The sequence below is a fragment of the Chenopodium album genome, chromosome 13 (assembly GCF_948465745.1).
Source record: "Chenopodium album chromosome 13, dcCheAlbu1.1, whole genome shotgun sequence".
Classification (NCBI taxonomy): domain Eukaryota; kingdom Viridiplantae; phylum Streptophyta; class Magnoliopsida; order Caryophyllales; family Amaranthaceae; genus Chenopodium; species Chenopodium album.
The window spans coordinates 12222814-12242687 of NC_137846.1; the positions used below are offsets into that span (position 1 = coordinate 12222814).

The following is a 19874-nucleotide window of genomic DNA, read 5'->3' on the forward strand; positions in this document are numbered from 1 at the left end:
CAAGTGGGGGGAAAACCTAGTTTTTAACTATAGAAACCGCTACTTCAAGTGGCGATTTTTCAATTAAACCGTAAAAAAAATAAAGTACAATAAACTGGTAATGTGCACGGTATGGTGGGAATAATACAAAAAAGACTGTAATTTGGGAATTGAATTTTTTCCCAACAATATTTAGAGAAAAATATTTTTTGGGCATAGTGATAAGTCACAAAAGACATTAATATATTCTTGAGATTTGATCTCATGTCTTGATTAACACACCTAACACTTTAATTGGCAAAATTGACAAATAATTATACCATTGTGTTGCAAATTAAAATGTTACACAAGTAAAAATGCTGCAAATAATCTGGAGGGGACATAAAAATATTAATGTAAAATCTTGTTTAATTCATTACAAATATTTTTCAATTAGGCCCTGTTCACTTCACCTTAAAAAAAATAATATTAAGTAAAAATAATTTTAGTTTAGTAAAATTAAATTCAGTTCTTTTAGTTCAGTAAAAATAATTTCAGTTCAGTAAAAATAAGTTCAGTTTAGTAAAATTCATTTTTCTTAAAGAAGAATTATAATAGAAAATCTGTAAAAATAATTTTAGTTCAGCAAAAATAATTTTAGTTTAGCAAAATTAATTTAAGTTCAGTAAAAATAATTTAAGTTCAGCAAATATAATTTCGTTTCGGTAAAAATAATTTCAGTTCAGCAAAAATAAGGTGAAGTGAACGGGTAAATAATTTTGAGAAAAATATCCAATTGAAGAAGAGAGTCTTCTGTACACCCAAGTTATTTACTCATTAAAGTTTGCTCATTTTATAAATGAGCAAAAAAAAGTTTGCTCATTTATTAACTGAGCAAAAATTAATGAGCAGATTATCCGAGTGTACGGTACACCTGGGTGTATTTAACAAATTCTAATTGCAGAATGAAGAACTTTGATAAGTATAGGGTCTGTTCTAATTGACTGAATTGAACCTATTGGAGCTGAACTAAACTGAACTGAATATTTTATGAGAGAAGGAAACAAAAACTGAACTGAACTTATTGGAGCTGAGCTTAACTGAACTGAAAATAATCTGAAGAAAACAGGCCCTAAGACATACTCTGTGATATATTTATGTAAAATCTTGTTTAATTCAATTTAACATGTAGTTTTAAATTATCAACTTTTTATACTACTAGTAAACTATTTATTTATTTGTGTTTCAAAAAAAAAAAAAAAAAACTATTTATTTATTTTATCCTAATTAAAAAACAAAATTAAAAATACCAATCTATAAATATTAATAAAGTAACAACCGCTGACATCATTACTTTTTTCAAATGTACACGTGTCAGCTTCTCATTCATTTTTTTCCTGCCTAAATTTTTTTTTTCATTTTTTTTCATTTTATTTTATTATTATTTTTTTTTAATCTAACTATTGATTGCAAAGTAGTTTAATACATTACATTAAACTTTTTAGTTTTCAATACTTTTTGTTTTAAAAATTTTAAGGAAAATAAATATCAACCTTTTATATATGTGATTACTCCATCTAATTACAAAGTTTGCAAAATTTTGTAGTAGACATGAATTTTCTTTTGTTTATATTATTTTAGTTTTTATAGTTTGGTTTATGTTAATAATATCGTACGTAATACAAAGATTTTACATATTTTGACTGATATGTATTTGAAGTTTACACTATTATAAATTCTTTTATTATAGGAGTTAATCTAGTAGACAAATGAAACGAATGACAATTTGACAAATATAAAGATTTAAGTCCAAATTATCCTTCAACTAAAAATCTCGTTAGTTACGGAGTACAACGATAGTAATTAAATCAAACAGATGATTAATATTACAATTCATTTAGCTATGTTCCATCGACGAATGAGATCATCCACCGTGCCAGCAACATCTCTGGTCTCTTTGGTTGGCATAATATCTCCAGCATCCATCCAAGGTTGTATGAGTGTAAGCATATGACTCATCCACTACATATGTATTAGAATTTAAGTAAATGTCAATGTTAAACGCAACCTGCAAATCCGGTGCATTTAAATTATAGAGCTAAATGATACTTACATATGCAGCGTTTGTGCGATCCATTGAACAATCCTCATCAACTAAAAAACGATGTGATACATGAAAGAACCAATCATCATAGTCCGGAGAACAGGCACTAGGATTCAAATTACGCTGAAACTCGGAGAGAATTAGCTTGGATCCTCTAGGAAAGATTTGCCAAGTTGACTCAGTGGCCATGACGGGAAACTCAACATTATATAACTTGCTGTCCTCTGGCCTGTAAGCCTTCTCTGGCCTAGAAATTGAAGAAGGAATCACCTGCTTGTAGCCTAACTGGCGTAAAACCCGTTCAGGCATATACGGCTCAATGATATCCTGATACCGAAGCCACCCCAGGAATAAGGTCCTTGGCACAATGGAAGCAGGATTAGGACCATAAGGCAGCCAATTCACCTACATGTAGAAAGTAGACAGCATAAGTACAAATAATAAATGATACTAGCTTGAAAATGTGAAGATATTGTAATTTTTGTAAGACATATACCTCCAAGGCTGTCAAATAATCTAGATGGGTACGAATCGAACGCAGTCGGGCCTCATTATTGTCCTCCATCTTGGTGCTCCACATAAGAGAGCGAGGGTCATTAGGGCCACAAGTTAGTCGTTTTTGGTGAGGTCGGAAACAAGGGAAGTACTCATATATCCATGCTTGTAGAAGCGTCAGACAACCAGCAATGCCATCACATGCACCCCGACTAGCAACCCCTAGCTGCCGGTACAGAAATGCCAAAGTTGCAGCACCCCACGCATACTTAGGAATCTTTCCTAAATCACAATCATAATTTACCTCAAGTATGCTAGAAGGTCTAATCCTACTCTCATTCTTATCAACAAATAATGAAGCACCAAGCATCAAAAACATCCAACTGGTGAACTTTGTATCAAGATCATCAACCGATGTACCATAACGGCACAAAGCTAGAATAGATTCGATGGAGACACCATCATCACTCCAATGAGGTGTAGAAGGATCAACAAGCTCGTCTGGGGTCCTTCCAAGTAGCTCAGACATATCCTGAATCAAATCCTTAGAGCTACTTTGGGAAGTATTCAAACAACCATCTACTGGAATGCGGAGGATCTGCCATACATCATGCAGCATAATCGTCATTTCTCCAAACGGCAAGTGAAAAGAATTCGTGTCAGGCTGCCACCGCTCCACAAATGCAGAAATCAACGGCATATCAATGTGTTTAAACATGCAAGATGGTAAGTGACCCAATCCAGTTGCATCAATCCGTGCCTTCAATAAAGGCAACAACGTCTTTTTCCATCCAACAAGAGCCTCACAATCATTGGTTAAGTTGTAGCATTTTAACACACCCCTTGGTTTTCCTTCCCAAATCTGCCTAGCAACATGACCTCCATAGCTAGGAATGACAGAACCATCAGATCGGCCACCCGGCATGTCTCCCTTAACAATCCAAGAATCATCATCTACCGGTTTAGGCTGATCACTAGTCTTCCTAGTACTCGTCTCTTTTTCGACAAATGCCACTCCTTTACCCTGACCTCCGTGTACAGTATAAGATGTCCCTGGGAGTGGAGGCACCTTATAAACACCATCCTTAACCTTATCAACACCAACCTCGAACTCAGAATCATCTTCATCCTCGTCCTCATCCTCATCCTCATCAACCCAATCCTCATGATCAAAAGAGCGATTAGCCTCGCCGAAATGGGCATTATTGGCATAGCTCATGGGATGGCTCAACCGTGCAGCCTCCCTCTCCCTCCACACATAAGTATCATTACATCCAACTCGAGTTTGCAAAGCACCAGAGCCATATATCATGTTAGATATCTCCATTCCTTTCTTACCGTACTACACACGAAGTAGTATTTATATAATCAATAATCATTATATTCTACCATTCAAACATTCACAGTAGCTAACACCACATTACTATTTACTTCGAATCAAACATGTAATAATCAATAATAACAACAATTTATTTGTTCTTTTCATATCCAAACTCAAAATTAAAAATAAATAAACGGTAAAAACAAGCAAACAAGCAAACAAAAAAACCACCCTCAAAATGTCATTGTTACACACAAGTATAATTAATCATATAAACAAAAATTTGACTTCAATCCCCTTAAAAAAAAACCCCAATTTTGACTTTAACTTAATTAATTAATTTTGTATTTTAAATTATTTACCACCCAAAAAATTAAAAAAAAGGGGATTATTCCAGCAACAATACAAGAAAACAACAAATTATCAATTTTTTTTTTTTCTTTTTTCTAATTTACGCAGATAATTAAACACAAATATTTAATCTTTGTAATTATTTGCAGAATAAACTTACATTCCCTTGTCAAAAAAAAAAAAAAAAAAAAAAAAAAAAAAAAAACTTACATTCCGGGCTGCATGGGTTATCCCAGCCGTCGCCGGAGCCGTCGCAAACCTCGCCGGCTCCTTTCCCCGACTTGCCATATTGCTTTGAAACCGCCGGAAAGTTGGAGAGAGAGAAAAATAGTGAAGAGAAAAGTGAAGAGAGAGAAGTAGTGAAGTATGCTTGTTGGGTGAAAATGTGAGTTCTGAGTTGGGGTTTTACTGTGTAAGTGAGAAGAGGAGAGAGAAAGAGAGAAAATGGCAGCAAAAGAGGGAGTAGAAGTGGCAAGAGTGAAAATGGGTACCCAAGGTATGGAGGTAATGAATTAAAAAAAGGAAACCACATTTTCTCTGTTTTCAATTTCTACTAATTGTCTTTTTTGAATTTAATACTCCGTAATATTTAGTTATTATATGAATTACATGATCATGATTTGGGATTGCAATTTATTTGTGTTTGAGTTACTCCTTGTATGGTTGATTGGGTTTTGGTCATTTCTTTTGATGTCTCTTTTATGGGTTTTCGTTCTAATTCGTCGAATTTAACGATTTGGAGTAAAAATGTTTAGAAATGTAATTGAAGGGTGTTGAATTGAACCACCCTTTAACGATTTGGGGTAAGAAAGTTTAGAAATGTAGTTGAAGGGTGTTGAATTGAACCGCTCTTTAACAATTTGGGGTAAGAAAGATTAGAAATGTAATTGAAGGGTGTTGAATTGAACCACCCTTTAACGATTTGAGGTAAAAAAATAAGGTTAGAAATGTAATCAAAGGGTCATGATAGAGTGAGTGATCATATGAATTGGTTATAGACTTTATAGTGTTGAGTTGCCGTTATTGAAGTGCAAATCCGAAAAATGTTTTGAAATGATGATATATAAATACTCTTTCTGTCTTAACATGATCCCCACAATATTTCTTAATAATATGAAGTGTAATATGCCAAGAACATAATTAGGAGCCAACGACATACGAAGTCTATTTTTGTCTTAACTCCTTGGTCTATTGCATAAGCACCCAAAGGATATTAGGCAAACTTGCAATGTGATCAGAGAAAAATCAACTTAGACAGGACATACTGTTTAATTCAAGTACAAAGAAGAAATTCTAGGACTGTTATTGTTGATAAATTATTTACTTGTTCTCCATATAACGACTGATTTGAACTGTGTGCTAGTGAATCGTATAGCAACTCATTTTAGCTTCTGTATACACTGGTAGATTAGATCTGAAGTCCTTGTTATCTCAGAGTCAGAGACGAAATATAGATTTAGAAACCTGTAACATATCTGCCTATACGTAAATTCTGTCACCAAGTGCTTCTATTGTACATACTCATTCGCTTTTTGCTGATAAGAAAGTCATAAATTTATACACCTTTTGCTTAAACTGGATGAGGAGCCGAGAAGGTTTCTATTCAATTTAAATTTTTACAACATATTTTGTAGGTCTCGAAGTTGGGTTTGGATGCATGGGCTTATCTGGAGTCTACAATGCTCCTGTTTCTGAAACCGATGGAATTTCTATAATTAAGGATGCATTTAATAAAGGAATAACATTCTTTGATACAGCAGATGTGTATGGAGCTTCTACAGATGAATTCCTTGTTGGTAAGGTATGCATTGCTCTGCATAACATCGTGCTTGTTGAGTTTTTCATGCTGCTTTCTCTTTCACAGACATCTCTGATAGGAATGTGTTGCATTAGTAGCTGACAAAAATGTGGTGTAACAATCATTTCCATCCTTCTTCCTTATGAACTAGCACCATTTGTAAAGTACATTCATCAATAGATGTGTCATAGGAAAAGTATATTAATACAAGTCTACAACTGTGAAATGGAATTATTTCAAGTAAAGACAACATGATAATTACTGCAGTTAGAGATTGTTGTATGTGACTTACATCCCTCAGTCCTTGGATAATAGTGCCACATATCTTATTCAGGCCGTCCCAGTTACATGGCCACTTTAGTTTGTAAACATAAAACTACTGCATGGTACCCTTAACTAAGAGTTCCAAAGAAAGACTACATTTCTATGATGGAGCTAGATTCAAAATTCCTGAAAGTAGTGAAAAATGACCCCAAAAAACTGTGGCCTATTATGTAGGGATGGAGGGAGTAATGATCCAAGGTTTTGAGATGCTTGTTTGCCTCTATGTGTTCTTGCAGTTTTAAATCGACTACTGACATGTATGAAATGTACCTATACGTGTACACTATGCAGGCGCTCAAACAGTTGCCAAGAGAAAAGGTAACAGTTAGCCACGAAGTTTGGAATTGTGAACATTGGACTACTTGGATCTGGATTTATGGAAGTGAAGGGTACTCCAGAATATGTACGTTCATGCTGTGAAACTAGCTTGAATCGTCTTGGTGTAGACTATATTGATTTGTATTACCAACACCGTATAGACACTTCAGTACCAATAGAGGAAACAGTAAGCCATCCATCCAGTGTACCTTTGTTTATATTGGCTCTGTAAGTTTTAGGAAAAAGAATCCGATTTTTGTCTGAAGCATTTTTTGTCTAAAAGTATGGTGAATCATGTGGAATAATTTTCTCAATAACTCCCATTCATGTTATTTGAATGTGCTTCTAGATGGGCGAACTGAAGAAACTAGTTGAAGAAGGAAAAATTAGATACATTGGACTATCAGAGGCCAGTGTAGACACAATAAGAAGAGCACATGCAATTCATCCTGTCACTGCTGTTCAAATGGAGTGGTCTCTTTGGACACGTGACATCGAAGAAGAGATAGTTCCCATCTGTAGGTTAGTTATTCATGTCTACTGCTAATAATTATCCACGGATTCCAGTGTACGATGCTTTTTTTGTTAGTACTTATTGAAGTTACCATGCATCTTTCCGCACTGTTACTCTTTCTTCATCTTAGCTTTTTCTAGAAGTTCAAATCTCATAACATGTTATTACTTGCTAAAATTTGCAGCTTCTGTTTCTATTATCTTGGGTTGGTCAATTGATACATGTATACATACATACTTCGTATAACATATAATAATATATAATTGCTTGAAGGGTGTCAAGATTTCTTGTATATATGTATGTGATACTGTATTTATAGTCTGTATACGAAGTATATAACTAACGAGTGTAAACCTGCTATATTTTTTCAACAGAGATCTGGGCATTGGTATTGTTCCTTACAGTCCTCTTGGTCATGGATTTTTTGGGGGCAAAGCTGTCGTAGAGACATTACCAGAAAACAATATTCTGGTATGACAAAAGCTGATGACCAATTTGGATTTTCACACATCCTTTCCCTTCCATCTTTCCCCTCCACCTGGCCATGAACAAGGGTTGTTGAAGGACTTAAGTGGCTATTGTTTCATTTTTCTAGACTTCACATCCTTGGTTTCAAGGGGAAAATTTGGACAAAAACAAGATACTACGTAATATATTCTCGGCTGGCTAATCTTTCAAAGAAATACGGATGCACTCCAGCTCAGCTGGCGCTGTCATGGATTCTGCATCAAGGGGATGATGTTGTACCTATATCTGGTGAGTGACTTTATTCACTCTAATCTTCAGATGCTATGTGAAAATTATTCACCTATCAAGCCTGTGGATTGGTGTGATAAATATGTTTTCTTCCCTTGTTAGTGAATTTGTTATGGATCGGCCCACAACCCGACCCATCCAAGTGTATACCCGAAGACCCAAAATTGTCAAGCCAAAAGTCAGAAGTCATGGTGCAGGATTCGAAGAGGAAAAGTCAGCAAGGTCTCAGGGAGTCAACACCAACAAAGAACAAGATGACAAAGATTATCAAGAAGTAATTAGGGGAAGCTAGCAGCAAGCTTATTATTTGTCCAAGTCTGGTTTTGCCATTTTAGTGTTAAGGATCACATGTAGAGTGTATCCCTTGTCTTAGCAACTTAGTATAAGTAGAGTAGTAATATGTTAAGTAAAGTATCCAGAAATTGTTGAGTGACACTCTTGTGATGAGATTAGTAACCTCAAGTTACTGTGAGATTAATAGCCTAAAGCTATTCCTATCCTTGTAATCTTCCTTAATTAATATTAATCAGCCTAGCTTTCCCCTTAATTAACTGTTAAACTTAGCATAATTACATTGATCGTTACCGGTCCTTGACAGAATTGCCATCATTAACAACTGTAGACCTTGTGAAATGAAGACACTATTCCATTGCCTGGAAAAAGACCTGGTGCTAACTCTCCATGAAACGTATTTGCGCTTGCTGAGCTTCAGGTGATATCACCCCTGCACTTGGATGAGGCGGTACTGCTGATAGCCAGGCAATGGCTGATGCAATTACCTGCATGTACCATTATTCTTCTTATTTTCTATTGGAGCCGGAGGTGCACGTTATTAGTTTCCCTTGTGCACCACGGACACTGTAGGAGGAGCTTCTCTCTGATCTACAAGATTTGCTGATGGAATTTTACTGATCAAAACTAACATTTTATCGATAAAGTTATAAGCTAACGAAAACAAGGTCTTGCTCTTACAAAGATTGTGTTTCTCACTTCAAAATGATTTGTTTGCCTCTTAAATGAACAATGACTAGTTTCTTCTCAAAAATTGCACTTGAAAGGCTCTTGTAGTTTCAACAAGGTCTGTTACTGATTTAGCACTGAAATGTGGAAATTAAAATGCTCTGCAGGGACAACCAAAATTAACAATTTGGAAAATATGTTCTGCTTAAATAATTCATGTCAGAATTTGGAAAATATGTTCTGCATTTTAAGCAGCTTGGCTCTTTTATGCTATTATCCGTGAGAGTATTGAAGAATTTAAGTAAAATTTCTGCATTTATTTATTTATTTTATTTTATTTTATTATATATATATATATATATATATATATATATATATATATATATATATATATATATATATATATATATATATATCTTTTTTTGTGTTCATGTGCAAGAAATGTCTTGCAAACTTTGCTAAACTTTCAATAAAATTGTGTGCAAAAACAGAGGCACAGATTGAAGTGTTTCTTAGTTCAGTAGTTGCTTATATATCTTCAGTGAACTGCAATTAGAAAAAAAAAAAACAAAAAAAAATTTCCGTGCTGCAGATTATAACAGGCCATTGTTAAATAAATTACAGAAATATTGCACTTTCTGGGTGACAATTCCAATCCTATATCATAATCCCAGCCTATAAGATGAAGTATCATATTCTATAACCTATAGTTTTATCCTGATCCATTGTATTACTAATAGTCGAGGAAAGGAAGAAGAGAAGTGCAAGGTTGTAATGGCAAGAGAAGAGCGGGAACTTGAAGTTCCAAGGGTCAAACTTGGAAGCCAAGGACTTTTTATTAGAATTGATACTAATGATTATATATCTTAAATTATTATTGTCATGGATGATTCTAATAATATCTTTTGATTTAACATATAAGTTAAGAACATAATATATCATTAACTACTAATAACAAAAAAAACAATACCCCATCAAAAAAAATAAATAAATAAAATACGAGTGATTTCCATGAATATTGTTCAAAGAAATCAAAATTCCACAATTACACTACTTTTTATAAAATTTCCTTACATACCGTCCACGTCATCTATCCTACTTTATTTATTTATTTTTTAGAACAAAAACGCTAATTGAGGGTTTGTTTGGTATCACTAGGGTTTTTTGATTTTTTTTTTATTTTTTAAAATCATATAATATGTGTTATAATGAATAAAATATTAGTCAAACTTATTAAAATCATGATAATTTTGAAAAATGACAACAAAATAGTGGAAACACCTTTTTCTTGTTTCTTGTTTTTGGTTTTTTGTTTTAAATAAAACCGGAAACTGAAAACAAAAAACAATGCCAAACAAGCCCTGAGTAAAAAAATCACCTTACAAACAAGTGTGGTTTTAATATAACATAGAACCGCTAATTGAATTAGCGGTTTTATGCAAGGTAAAACTGCTAATTCAATTAGCGGTTTTACTCTTAACTGGGGGGAAAAAAAAACATTTTAAGAGATTAGATGACGTGGACGGTATGTAGGGAATTTTGATAAAAAGTAGTGTAATCGAGGAATTTTGAATTCTTTGAACCATATCCATGGAAATCACTAAAAAAAACCCTATTAATAACAATAAATTTACTTTTTTTTATATTAATAAAAATCTAAAATTGGAAAATAAAAATCCATAAATATAATTTTAAAAATAAAATTTTTATACATAATAATTTATTATAAAATCGATGTTAGTATGAATTCAAAAATGCAACATATACTTATGTGTCAATTGCTTTCATTAAATTTTAGTTATGAAAGATTTTGAATTAAGTAAAAAAATAACTTAGTATTACCCGTGGTGCATAGTTTTGTAAATAAAACAAAAAAGCTAAAACATATATTTTATTGGGTGTAACGAAATTTACAAAAGACATTACTTGTTGTATATACTCCCTCCGTCCCTTATTTACATTCGTATTTCTAAAATTACACGGGAATTAAGGAACTTTGAGTAACCTTAAAACCCATGATTGTAAAGTAATGTGGGAATTACAAAACATTTATTGTTGCCTTTGAATAAAACAAAGATAGAATGATATTAAATGAAGCACATGTCATCAATCCTCTTTAAAAAAAAGGACCAATCGCAAAGGAGTTGTCTTCATGAATTTAACCATTCATCATATTAATTTCCATGCCTTGTGGGAAAGAATAATCCCCACATACTAAGAATCATGTTTAGCATATATCTAACTAATGTCAAGAGAGGAAAAAAAAATGCCCAGATACCCAAGTAATCGATTGTTAATCACTAGTTATAGTCATAATTCCTTTCGTCCCCTTTGTTTACTTATTGAGCTTTTGTTACATTTTAATTTTTGGTTGGGTGAAATTGATAAGAAACAAAATAAGTAGGATCAAATATAGTGTATTTAAGAGAAAAGTTGTAGTCCCTCTAATTCATTTATCGTATTGGGCAAACTCAAAGAGAAAATTTATAAAGGAAATTAGGGCAAATAAAAGAGGACAATGGGACTAATAACTTAGTAATGTTAGTATTCCCTTTGTTTCAGAGAGATCATTCTCCTTTCCATTTAGTGATATTATAAGTTGATAGTCAAAGAGAAATTATTCTTTATGCTTTAGACATCCCTTATATGATTTAAGATTTTGATACCAATTAGAATATACAAACTATGGAAAAACCAATGGCTCCATTTATAAATCTAGGGATTTCAATTTAAATCTTATATCTGGAAGATATTGATAATGTTAATTGGAATTTTAAATTTAGTCCAAAATAGGAGTTTGACCCTTATCCCATTTCGGGTGGAGACAACAGAGTATACGGTCTATCATATCATTAAGACCTAGTATACTAGCAAGATTGCAGGAGTGATGTGATAGCCAAGTCCAAGCATCACAGTTTGACAAAAGATAATTGATTTAATATTTACAATAGTAAGTTACAACAATAAAGCGAATTAATTCATAGTAGCCTTGAATTTCAGTAATGTTCAAAAATTAACCACCAAGATTTTGTATGATCAAAGGTAACCTAAGTGAAGGTTTGTTTTAAACTACTATAACAGTAATGTTTGAATTTTTTTTTTTTGGTCTCATGGCCTGGTTGGTCTGATTTTAGCAAGAATAAGATGCAGAAAACAAAGCTTAAGCCAAAGCTTAAGTGGAAAACAGCTAACATTGTTACATTACGTAACCTTGAAAGGTTATATAATTAGTTTGAAAGTTTGAATTTAAAACAAGAGTCTAAACATTAAAGCTTAAGGGGAACAGAACTAACATTGTTACATTACGTAACCTTGAAAGATTATATAATTTCAAATTTAGAACAAGAGCCTTAACAATACCATGAGTATTCTCAAACCAGAATACTTTTTTTTTTTTCCGATAAGGGATAGACCTCAGGCTTACCATAAATAGGTTCCCAATAGTAATACCTATTTCCTTTGTAATTCTGGTTAGCTCCCCTAGATGTTAAACATTAACTTTATCCCTAAGTAGAAGAAACTCAACAATAGGAGAGCCTTTGAGTGTGAGGACTTCACTCATGTAACATGTCAAATAAGCATCAAACCAAATCAAAATAACTAAGATTTTAAGAAAGTCTCTCAGCTAGAATGGTCTAATGAAGAGAATATGAAATAAAATATATAGCTAGAATACCTGAATGATTGTTTGAACCAAATCAACAACTCCAGCAAGAAAGCATGATCCCGTTCATCTTTTGTTGGTTCAAAGTTCCCCTCCTAGAAAGCAAAGAGATAACCTTAAAATTTTTGAATATGTTCACAGAAAGTTTATAGCTCAAAAGTATACAGTTAAAGCATCTAAAGTACTTTAGCCCACAATACACAACTAGAGGTGCATTAAAAGTCATAGCAAGGAAAGCAAAACAGTGATTAATGGACAGGATGACTTCTAATCCTGTTTTGTAATCCTATGGACAGCGATAGCTAGAAATCCAGCCACTTCCATCTCATGTGATGCAATCATCCTTGCTGGTATAGTGTTATTCAATGTAAAGTAAGGAGATTTAGAGTATAAACCTATTAGACATGTATAAAATGCAGATATGTGACACTCAAGGATGAAATATAGCCATGCTTAATTTATGACTTTACAAATAGATATTCAGCCCCTGCCCTTACATGAAAAATAGCTACTCTTATACTAGACCTAGAGGTACAACCGTACAGCATAGATAAGAGAATTTTGATAAGGAAAAAAAAAAAAAAAGAAAAGTGCTTGCTGGTGAAAACTAAATGACCTTAACAAGATATTTACATAGGAATTAGTATAATAAGTAATTAAACTACCGAATCAAGAGTTAAACTTTTTACAAGCAAAAATTGATTTGCCCACATATGAAGTGATGACTGAACACAATGTAAACATCAAATTCATCATCAAGAATCTAGCAACATTACATTGAATGAAAATGATTAGTAACCCAACCTTTTTCGCTATGGCCACCAATGCTTTCTCCTCCAACTCGTCAACGGGTACTGTCTTACGAGCAGCTTCCTGGCGAGTTGGGTCCTCATACTACAATGTTACAAAAAAAAAAAAAAGAGGGTTAGCAATAGCAAGTAACACTCTTGATTAACCAAAGAATCTAGACTGAATAAAAAAATTAAAATGACAATTCGTAATCACCATAAAAACTTTATCAATATAACCCCGGAGTTGTTCTTCTATTTGTCCATTGTCTTCAGGAGCAACATACTGTTGAAAAAGCAGTGCTTCCTCCTCAGCCTTAAAAATTGCAACATTATCAGTAATATGAAATTTTCAACAGAAAACCACGGTACACCATCATTAATAATATAGAGAAATCTTGGATTTTACGAGGCGAAAACATATGTTTTAATACAGTCAATCATCATAATTTTCTTGATAATGTTTGCAATTAGAAATAACTAGAACAATTTTCCTCAAATTCGACAGCTCAGTAGATCAATGCTAGAATTTTAATTCAATCATTTCGAAAAGAAAGGCCAAAACAAAGTAAAACAAAAGGCAATTACCTGAAGCAATCGAGCAAATTCTTCATCAGACTTGAGCAATTCTTCATTAACATGAGAATCACCAGTTGCCGACGATTCAGCTACAACATCTTCTTCAATTGAAATCAAACGAAGCTTTTCTTCAATTGGGTCAGAATCATCAGATATGATTTTAATATCATGATAATCATCATCACAAACGATCATCAATCAGTATAGTGTTGCACGTGAATTCAAAATGTTTAAAAGGGTGAGGGCCAAAATTCTGATTTCTGTACCATTAATTGCAAAACAGAAAAATAATAAAAGTAATGCCACATCATAACTATTTAGGAATATTTGGCAAAAATTTATTTACTAAAAAAGAAAAGTAAGAATGTAATTTTAAAACACTCAAAATAAAAAACAGGAATATAAATAAAAGACGGAGGGAATACGAGATTTGATTTCACGTCTAGAGAATCCTCAATATTTGACCAACTTGTTCACATAAACTATACTGACGCACGAGATGTATATAGGTAGAAAGGAAAAAATAGTAAAGTGAAAGTTATAGAAATATTTTATTTTATTTTTTTTATTTTTTTTTTTTTTTGGAGGAAGGAAGTTATTGCGAGGTTATTGGCAAAAATAAAAAAGGAAAAAAGAAGTGCACAAAATTGCAGGATTGGAGATTTGGAGGAATTTGGTGAAAAGTTCAAAAACAACTCTTAAATTATACTCCGTCCGTTTTTAAATACTTGCTCCATTTTCTTTTTTCAGTCGTTTTTAAATACTTGCTTCATTTCCTTATTTGAAAATCTTTTACAATATTTAATTCATTTTTCTCACCTAGTGGACCCAACATAAATTATACGGAGTGTTTTATTAATTTCATATTCACTCCCTAATTCTCTCAACTACTTTTGTTTTTCACAATATTTTCTTCAATTTCTCATAAAACTCCTTGCATGAAAAAATGAAGCAAGTACTTAAAAATGAAGGGAGAATTGTGTAAGTTGGGGCAAAATGGGTATTTTGCATTGACAATAAATATGAAATATCCCCTCAACTGATCAATGTCCAGGAAAGAATATTCAAGATCATCAATTTCTAAGAGAAAGAGGAGAGAGAAAGAGGGAAAATGGCAGCAAAACAGGAAGTAGAAGTGCAAAGAGTGAAACTGGGTACCCAAGGGTTGGAGGTAATGAAAATCCATTTTCTCTCTTTTCAATTTCTACTAATTGCTTTTTTGAATTTAATAATATTTAATTATATGATTTACATGATCATGATTCCTTGTTGCAATTTATTAAACGATTTGGGGTTAAAATGAATTTAATAATATTTAATTAGTGATAAAGTGAGTGATCAAATGAATTGGTTATAGAAATTTTAGAGTCCAAGAGCCGTTATTGAAGTGCAAATCTGAATTATGTTGCTTTATTTATTTATTTAATAATACGAGTACAATTCTTAATAAAATGAACTGTGGGTGGATGAGATTTGAACCGTGACCTCCGATACCATGTTAAATACGGGTTTGGGCCGTACCCGTCATGGAAGAGTGCAAGTCCACCACTTTACAAGACCAAGGAGGTTCCACCTCAAAACCATATGACAATGAGGGGAGTAGCCCCTTAACCTCATATTGTGGTGGTAACTCTTGAATTTTTTGAATGTGGGATTCCATTACCACTACACTCCCCCTTTAGTGTTTTAGTGTGGGACAAGAGAATGCTCACACGTGGGTTCTTTCTGGGCTCAACACTCCCCCTCACATGTGAGCTGTCCATAATTTTTGGCCCAGTATACTTTTAGCCATTAAGGCCCCAATCGTGAGATCATGGGCCTGGCTCTGATACCATGTTAACAATATAAAGCTAAGGGGCTACTCCCCTCATTGTCATATGGTTTTGAAGTAGAACCTCTTTGGTCTTGTAAAGTGGTGGACTTGCACTCTCCCGTGACGGGTACTGCCCAAACCCGTATTTAACATGGTATCGGAGCCAACGTGACATAAAGGTCACGAGTTCGAATCTCATTCACCCCTCCTTTAAAGTGGAATTAATTCGCGTCAGGTATAGGTGGGTCTATGTTGTATCCACATTTCAAGCCCAAATGGCCTTTCATGTGAGAGGGAGTGATAGAGTATAAAACATATTCCTGCCAACCATCCGCTTAAGCTTTTGGTTGAGTTGGTCCTCTAACATTTACCAATATGCCAAGAACATAACTGTTTGAAGTATTAATCGGTAGGAGGCTAGGAGCCAACGACATACGAAGTACTATTTTTGTTTAAACTCCAAAGCAGTTGGTCTACTGAACAAGTACACAAAGGATTTCATGGCAAAGTTGCAATGTGATGAGAAGAAAAACAACTTATACTGTCAATTTCAATTACAAAGATCATCTAGGATTATTTTTGTTAATAGGTTATTACTTGTCCTCTATGTAAAGACTGATTTGAACTTCTGTGCTAGGGAATCGTATCAACTAGTATGTATAACTAAGACTCATTTAAGCTTCTGTAAACTAGTGGATTAGACCTGAAGTCCTTGTTTGCTCAGAGATGAAACGGCAGAACCCTGCTAATATACCTGCGTATATGTAAATTCAATAAGCTCATGCATCTAGTGTACATACTGAGTAGATATTCGCCTTTGGTTGATAAGGACGTAATAAATTATATTTACCTTTTGCTTAATATACCTATTTATTCAATTTAAATTTTTTACTTTGTTTTTTGTAGGTCTCAAAGTTGGGGTTTGGATGCATGGGCTTATCTGGAGTCTACAATGCTCCTGTTTCTGAAACTGATGGAATTTCTATAATTAAGGATGCATTTAATAAAGGAATAACATTCTTTGATACAGCAGATGTATATGGAGCTTCTACAAATGAAGTCCTTGTTGGTAAGGTAAGCATTGCTCTGCATAAATTCGTGCTTGTCGATTTTCTCATGCTGCACTCTTTCTCAGATATCTCTGATAGGAATGTGTTGCATTAGTAGCTGACAAAAATGTAGTGTAACGATCATTCCATCCTTCTTCCAAACGAACTAGCACCATCGTAAAGTACATTCATCTTTAGTTATGTCACAGGAAAAGTGTATTTCTAGAGCTGCGGAATGGTATAATTCCCTAGTTAAGACAGCAGTTAATTAGTGCAATTAGTGGTTGTTGTGCTTTCGCTTCTCAAACCTTAAGATAATAGTGCCACATATCTTATTTAGGCCATCCCAATTACTTGGCCGCTATCTAAATCTAGTTTGTTATAATTAAACTTTTACATGGCACCCTTAACAAAGAATTCCAAAGAAAGACTACATTGCTATGATGGAACTAGATTCAAAATTCCTGAAAATAGTGAAAATGTGACCCAGTAAACTATGGCCTATCATTTAAGGATTGAGGGAGTAATGATCCAAGGTTTTGAGTTGCTTGTTTGCCTTTGTGTTCTTGCAGTTCTAACTTGACTGCTGATTTGTATGAAATGCACCTAAATGTGTACACTGTGCAGGCGCTCAAACAGTTGCCAAGAGATAAGGTTCAGTTAGCCACGAAGTTTGGCATTGTAAGCATTGGGCGACTTGGACCTGGAGTTATGGAAGTGAAGGGTACTCCAGAATATGTACGTTCATGCTGTGAAGCTAGCTTGAATCGTCTTGGTGTAGACTATATTGATTTGTATTACCAACACCGTATTGACACTTCAGTACCAATAGAGGAAACGGTAAGCAATCTATCCAGTTTACCTTTGTTTATATGGCTCTGTAAGTTGTAAGAAGAAGTTGTCAATCTGATTTATATCTGAAGCATTTTTATCCAAAAGTATTGTGGACCTTGTGGAATAATTTTCAGAATAACTGCCATTCATGTTATTTGAATGTGATTCTAGATGGGCGAACTCAAGAAACTAGTTGAAGAAGGAAAAATTAGATACATTGGGTTATCAGAGGCCAGTGCAGACACAATAAGAAGAGCACATGCAATTCATCCTGTAACTGCTGTTCAAATGGAATGGTCTCTTTGGACACGGGACATCGAAGAAGAGATAGTTCCTATCTGTAGGTAAGTGATTCAGATCTGTTGCTAATAACAATCAACAGATTTCAGAGTACTAAACTTTGTTTGTTAGTACTTAATGAATTTACAATCTTTCAGCGTTGTTACTCTTTCTTCAGCTATCTCTGTTAGCTCTAATTTAATTACATGTTATTACCTGCTGAAATTTGTAGCTTCTGTTTCTATTTTCTTGGGTTGTTTGGGAATTGATACATGTATACATACATATAACATATAATTGCTTGAAAGGTGTCAAGATTTCTTGTATGTATGTGATACTGTGTACGAAGTATATAACTAATGAGAATTACCTGCTATTTTCTTAAAACAGAGAGCTGGGCATTGGTATTGTTCCTTACAGCCCTCTCGGTCGTGGATTTTTTGGGGGCAAAGCTGTTGTAGAGACATTACCAGAGAACAGTCTTCTGGTATGACAAAAGCTCATGACCCATTTGGATTTTCACACTTCCTTTCCCTTCCATCTTTTCCCTCCACCTGGCCCTGAACAAGGGTTCTTGAAGACTAAAGTGGTAATTGTTTCCTTTTTTTTAGACTTCACATCCTCGGTTTCAAGGGGAAAATTTGGACAAAAACAAGATGATATATTCTCGGCTAGAGAATCTGTCAATGAAACACGGATGCACTCCAGTTCAGCTGGCGTTGTCATGGATTCTGCATCAAGGGGATGATGTTGTACCTATACCTGGTGAGTGACTTTATTCACTTTAATCTTTAGATGCTATGTGAAAATTATTCACCTACCAGGCCTGTGGATTGGTGTGATGAAAATGTTATCATCCCTTGTTTGTGAATTGTGATCATTAACAACTTAGATCTTGTGAAATGAAGCCACTGTTCCATTGCCTGGGAAAAGACCTGGAGCTAATGCTCCATGAAATGTAATTGAGGTTTGCTGAGCTTCAGGTGATATCACCCCTGCACTTGGATGAGGCGGTATTGCAGATAGACAGGCAGTGGTCGATGCAATTACCTGCATGTACCATTATTCTTCTTCTTTTTTTTCTATTGGAGCCAGAGGTGCACGTTATTAATTTCCTTTGTCGTGCACCACGGACACCATAGGAGGAGCTTCTCTCTCGACAAGATTTGCTGATGGAATTTTACCGTTCAAAATTGTAGCTGATTAAAATTAGTTTTATTGATTAAAGCTGATTTTTACTGATCAAAACTATCATTTAATCGATAAACTTATAAGCTAACGGAAACAAGGCCTGACTCTTACAAAGATTGTGTTCTCACTTTATCCGAACATAAAGAAAATGATTGATTTGCCTCTTAAATGAACATTGACTAGTTTCTTCTCTGAAATTGCACTTGAAAAGTTGAAAGTCTGTTGTTGTCTCAACAAGGTCTTTGACTGATTAGCACTGAAATGTGGAAATTCATTTTTTCTGCAGGGACAACCAAAATCAAGAACTTGGATGCCAATCTTGGTGCCATGAAAGTGAAGCTTACTGAAAAAGACCTGAAAGAAATTTCTGATGCTGTACCTATCACTGAGATTGCAGGTGACAGGACATACGCAGGCATGAGCTCCATGACATGGAGGTTTGCAAAGACACCCTTGAAAGATAGCAGGACAACTTAATAAGTGTGGATGCCAACCACTTCACTGGAAACATCTATGATCGGGGCTTTTACAAGGGCATTGAGCTGTTATTTACTCCATCTATTAGTTGATAGTCTCAATGCAACATTTCTTTCTTAATCCATCCTAGAAATAATGTAAGCATCTAAGCATGAAATACGCTGGATATAAATTATTGTTCCCCGTGATCTACTTAAATAATTTATGTGAGGATTTGGAAATGTTCTGCATTTGAAGCAGCCTGGCTCTTTTATGCTATTATCTGTGAGAATACTTGAGAATTTAAATAAACTTGTGAAAG

The 19874-nt window shown here is 34.1% G+C and overlaps 3 protein-coding genes and 1 pseudogene across 5 annotated transcripts; 2 read left to right on the plus strand and 2 right to left on the minus strand.

The window, feature by feature from the left end:
* Window positions 1–1797: 1797 nt before the first annotated feature.
* LOC145576322 (protein MAINTENANCE OF MERISTEMS-like) lies at window positions 1798–4649 on the minus strand. The gene is made up of 4 exons (XM_081634091.1): window positions 4440–4649; window positions 2559–3899; window positions 2072–2467; window positions 1798–1980 (listed from the first exon to the last, which is right to left on the minus strand). Exons 1-4 carry the CDS (start codon window positions 4515–4517, stop codon window positions 1852–1854), a joined length of 1944 nt encoding a protein of 647 aa, XP_081490217.1. The 5' UTR covers window positions 4518–4649; the 3' UTR covers window positions 1798–1851.
* On the plus strand, window positions 4523–8260 carry LOC145576323 (putative aldo-keto reductase 1; annotated as a pseudogene).
* Window positions 6002–14223, minus strand: LOC145576324 (peptide-N(4)-(N-acetyl-beta-glucosaminyl)asparagine amidase-like). Of its 3 annotated transcripts, XM_081634094.1 has the most exons (6): window positions 13940–14223; window positions 13569–13667; window positions 13368–13457; window positions 12576–12658; window positions 8912–9060; window positions 8441–8821 (listed from the first exon to the last, which is right to left on the minus strand). In XM_081634094.1, exons 1-5 carry the CDS (start codon window positions 14123–14125, stop codon window positions 9051–9053), a joined length of 468 nt encoding a protein of 155 aa, XP_081490220.1. In that variant the 5' UTR covers window positions 14126–14223; the 3' UTR covers window positions 8441–8821; window positions 8912–9050. The 3 variants fall into 3 exon arrangements, with proteins under 3 accessions (XP_081490221.1, XP_081490220.1, XP_081490219.1); XM_081634095.1 differs by lacking the exons at window positions 8441–8821; window positions 8912–9060 and adding an exon at window positions 6002–6174; XM_081634093.1 differs by lacking the exons at window positions 8441–8821; window positions 8912–9060 and having other exon boundaries at window positions 12459–12658.
* A 762-nt stretch (window positions 14224–14985) lies between these two features.
* Window positions 14986–19786, plus strand: LOC145574600 (putative aldo-keto reductase 1). Its single transcript, XM_081632429.1, has 7 exons — window positions 14986–15101; window positions 16650–16817; window positions 17420–17632; window positions 17798–17970; window positions 18296–18392; window positions 18517–18670; window positions 19383–19786. The coding sequence occupies exons 1-7, from the start codon at window positions 15042–15044 to the stop codon at window positions 19571–19573; spliced, it is 1056 nt and encodes a 351-aa protein (XP_081488555.1). The 5' UTR covers window positions 14986–15041; the 3' UTR covers window positions 19574–19786.
* The last annotated feature ends 88 nt before the right edge of the window (window positions 19787–19874 follow it).

Bases quoted from the DNA above. Each gene is read 5' to 3' on its own strand.
- LOC145574600 (XM_081632429.1), top strand. From the start codon at position 15,042: ATGGCAGCAAAACAGGAAGTAGAAGTGCAAAGAGTGAAACTGGGTACC. The intron at 16,818-17,419 runs GTAAGCATTGCT...TACACTGTGCAG, and splicing joins ATGAAGTCCTTGTTGGTAAG to GCGCTCAAACAGTTGCCAAG. The intron at 18,393-18,516 runs GTATGACAAAAG...CCTTTTTTTTAG, and splicing joins TACCAGAGAACAGTCTTCTG to ACTTCACATCCTCGGTTTCA.
- LOC145576324 (XM_081634093.1), bottom strand. From the start codon at position 14,125: ATGATCGTTTGTGATGATGATTATCATGATATTAAAATCATATCTGAT. The intron at 13,458-13,568 runs GTGATTACGAAT...GTAACATTGTAG, and splicing joins ATATTGATAAAGTTTTTATG to TATGAGGACCCAACTCGCCA. The intron at 12,659-13,367 runs GTTGGGTTACTA...TTTGCTTTCTAG, and splicing joins TGGTGGCCATAGCGAAAAAG to GAGGGGAACTTTGAACCAAC.
- LOC145576322 (XM_081634091.1), bottom strand. From the start codon at position 4,517: ATGGCAAGTCGGGGAAAGGAGCCGGCGAGGTTTGCGACGGCTCCGGCG. The intron at 3,900-4,439 runs GTAAGTTTTTTT...CTTCGTGTGTAG, and splicing joins TAACCCATGCAGCCCGGAAT to TACGGTAAGAAAGGAATGGA. The intron at 2,468-2,558 runs GTATATGTCTTA...TTCTACATGTAG, and splicing joins ATTATTTGACAGCCTTGGAG to GTGAATTGGCTGCCTTATGG.